Genomic DNA, 3,104 nt, shown 5'->3' on the forward strand with positions numbered 1-3,104 from the left:
GGTAGAGTAGATATGGAGAGGTAGAATTTACACTTACATCATTTAATGCCTCAGCAGCGGAATCCATATCATCACTTGAGAAAACATTAAGTTGCTGTAACACCTGCAATAAAGTTTAATGAATAGATAGAAAGTATTATGGTTTGGGTTTTGCAAGTAGGAGATAACAAGCAGCAAAAGTTTAATTGCACACAATCAATTAACATCAAGCTGGCAAAGAGAAATAAAGATTTGGAAACCAGAAAATACCCTTCCTACCCTACCCAAAAAATTACATTAACATGTAAAACAATTCTCCAGATAAAACAAAAGTAACTTCAGAACCATTAGAGATACATGACAGGATATCCACTGATTTTGTAACCAAATTTTTCAGGAAATTTCCAAACAAACAATTTGAATGGAAAGCCTCAAGAAGTATCAAAATGATGACAACTTTCGAATCCACAATGTTTCTAAGAATGTGAATTTAAAATGGTGTTTGGATGTTTAGGCATTGCCTCTTCTCCTTTTTGGGGAAAAACTTAACGTGGACAAAGGAGGTGGGCTCAGCCTAAAAGAAAGCTTACTCTGTCCATACACCTAGCTATACTTCTCCCCATCATAGATAAGAGTGTACTGTCTCTCCGACTTCTGGTTCGGACTCGCCCTGCGCATTTCTTAAGCCCTTGTTTGAGCCACATTATTTTGGAAAAAATGCATTTTTAAATAGTGTATTGATGAGAAATGTATAGTTAAAATATAAGGAAAAGTTTTGGATTTGAGTGTAATATTATTTTATTGAAGAATATGTGGTTGAAATGATGTTAAATGTATGGATCAAACAGGGCCTAAGTTTTACTCTTTAAGTTATGGAAGGGAGAGTGATACTTCTAAGCAAGATCTTTAGGACCAAAATGGTAGCACTTGAAAGAAAGGACACTTGATTAGGATTGGTTAACTTGCGTATTAAGTACCGAAAGTTAGATAAACAAAATTGCAATCCTCACAGTTGTAATTCCACATTTCTACAATCATAAAGCGTGCCAACAAACCCGTGGCAATTATTTATTCCTTTTTTCTACATTTTGCAGAACAGAAACTCAACTGCACTTAAACTGGTGAAAAAGCAAATATTGGTTGCTGCGAAATGAATGGAAATAAGGGCGCTGATGTACCTTTTTGGTATCTTCTGTTTTTAATGTTGGAACATGGAACGTGACAGAAAATGCATCTCGAATGCCAACTGAATCTAAGAAATTGACCTCACTCGTAGTTCCAATCACAAGGATTTTTTTCCCCTACAAAGATTAGATAAGAAATAAAATAATCTACAAGGAACTGAGAAGCAAAGGAGAGTTAAATAGTGAGCAGTCATGTAACTAAACCTACTTGCAGCAGGAGAAAAGCAAATAAACCTAAATTACCTAGAGTTACAGAATTAACTAATAGGACAAGCTAAAAATTAAACACAACAACACTATGCACTTGAGACTTTTTTCATCGATCGATCCATTGATTGCTAGGAGTTGGACTATTATTTCATCAATAGCAACTTGATGAAATAATGAGTTAAAATTGAATTATTAAACCCTCAGAGAGAACCCAAAATTTTTAACTCTGGGGATGTGAGACTTACTTTGGTACAATCACAAATAAAAAAGTAGTTTAAGGCATCCTTATCAATAAGTATTCCAATTAAACTATAACCTCGACTGAAGCCTCGGTATTTAGAAGTTACCTTTGGAGGGAGCCGTTTCATGAGCACCAACAATGTCTGAGAAATCAGATTCGAAAATCGTGGTCCAATGGCAACATAATCCAATAGTCTGCATTAGCAAACAAAGATTAGAAAAGAATGCTAAAAAATCAATAAATTATTCATCTAGAGTCAACAGTAATTACCTTTCAATATCATCAAGGATAATTATGCTTAGTGGTGACTTATAAGCATCCTCGAAAACCTATCACAAAACGTATCAAATGACATAGCTCAACCCTATGCACAGAGCATATAATTTCATTTACTTTAATGTGGCCAAAATATATCTATTAATTCAAAAGATTCTAGAGAACATAAAGATGATGTATAGCCAAAATAGAATGAGAGAAAAGGAAATGAATGACTACCCACGGGGCACAAATCGAGGATTTATTAAAATAAGAATAATTAAAATGGCTTGGACATCTCACAAACGATCCATATACCTGACGCCAGGTTTGTTGAATATAAGGCTCAGCTCATTCTATCTATAGATATTTTTGGAATCATACAAATGCTTTAAGATAAGAACAATCAAGATATCCTTTCCAAAATGGAGGAAAATTATATAGGTCAAACATTTAACTTGAATTCTAGTGCATATAGTTGAGCAGTTCAGAGTTAGGACAGAACATTGAACCTTGACAATCTGAGCACATTTACTTCCTTCACTAAGCCCAATCATTGATTCAGCAGATATCTAACAAACAAACAAATTAAAATCAGAATCGTATAAAAAAGAATAAGAATATGAGAAGAAAAAATGAAAACAAATATATAAATGCTCAGCGTGAGCATGTGAAATCACTTACAATCTTGACATATGGAAAATCGCTTTCAATACCGACAGTTGCTGCCATTGCAGTCTTACCACTGTCACAAACAAATAAAATTTAGAAAATTATTAGCAATAAACACATTGAATCCAAAATGAGACAATATTTACCTGCCACTTGGGCCTTCAAGAAGACAAGTAACAATAGGACTTCCTTGACTAACTTTAACTTGTTCAGCCAAGAGCATAGTTCTTCTATATATGTGGTCGTGCCGCTCACCACATTCCACTATGCCATTAAGTCTGAAAGACATGATAAGTTAATTATCTCATTTTTCTGCTACAAGAACCTTTTATTCAATTTAATGGTAGTCGGATATAAACCCAGGAAGGAAGAAGCGCCCTATTGAAACAACATGTGGTGGATTGTATGAAATATCACATTATCTACCCAATCACATCAATAAACATTTATAATGTCAAGTCTATATTTCAAGCCTCTGTTTGAGCTTCGTTATCAAAAAATTAATTTATCCCCAAATTCATTTTCAACCATGTATTCTCCCAATAAAATAATTTAGCACATAA

General features: G+C 33.9%; 1 protein-coding gene across 2 annotated transcripts in view; it reads right to left on the reverse strand.

Annotated features, from left to right (window-relative positions):
- Window positions 1–2,845, reverse strand: part of LOC111394740 (vesicle-fusing ATPase-like) — a 3,745-nt gene extending 900 nt beyond the window's left edge. For both annotated transcript variants that reach the window (XM_023020708.1, XM_023020707.1), the window contains exons 1-7: window positions 2,688–2,845; window positions 2,554–2,614; window positions 2,382–2,441; window positions 1,885–1,943; window positions 1,721–1,808; window positions 1,158–1,280; window positions 38–103 (exon numbers count right to left, since the gene is read on the reverse strand). In XM_023020708.1, coding sequence (XP_022876476.1) covers window positions 38–103; window positions 1,158–1,280; window positions 1,721–1,808; window positions 1,885–1,943; window positions 2,382–2,441; window positions 2,554–2,614; window positions 2,688–2,830 — 600 coding nt within the window. In that variant the 5' untranslated portion in view covers window positions 2,831–2,845. The remainder of the gene's footprint in view (window positions 1–37; window positions 104–1,157; window positions 1,281–1,720; window positions 1,809–1,884; window positions 1,944–2,381; window positions 2,442–2,553; window positions 2,615–2,687) is intronic.
- Window positions 2,846–3,104: the final 259 nt, after the last annotated feature.

This window comes from Olea europaea, chromosome 5 (assembly GCF_002742605.1).
Source record: "Olea europaea var. sylvestris chromosome 5, O_europaea_v1, whole genome shotgun sequence".
Lineage (NCBI taxonomy): Eukaryota > Viridiplantae > Streptophyta > Magnoliopsida > Lamiales > Oleaceae > Olea > Olea europaea.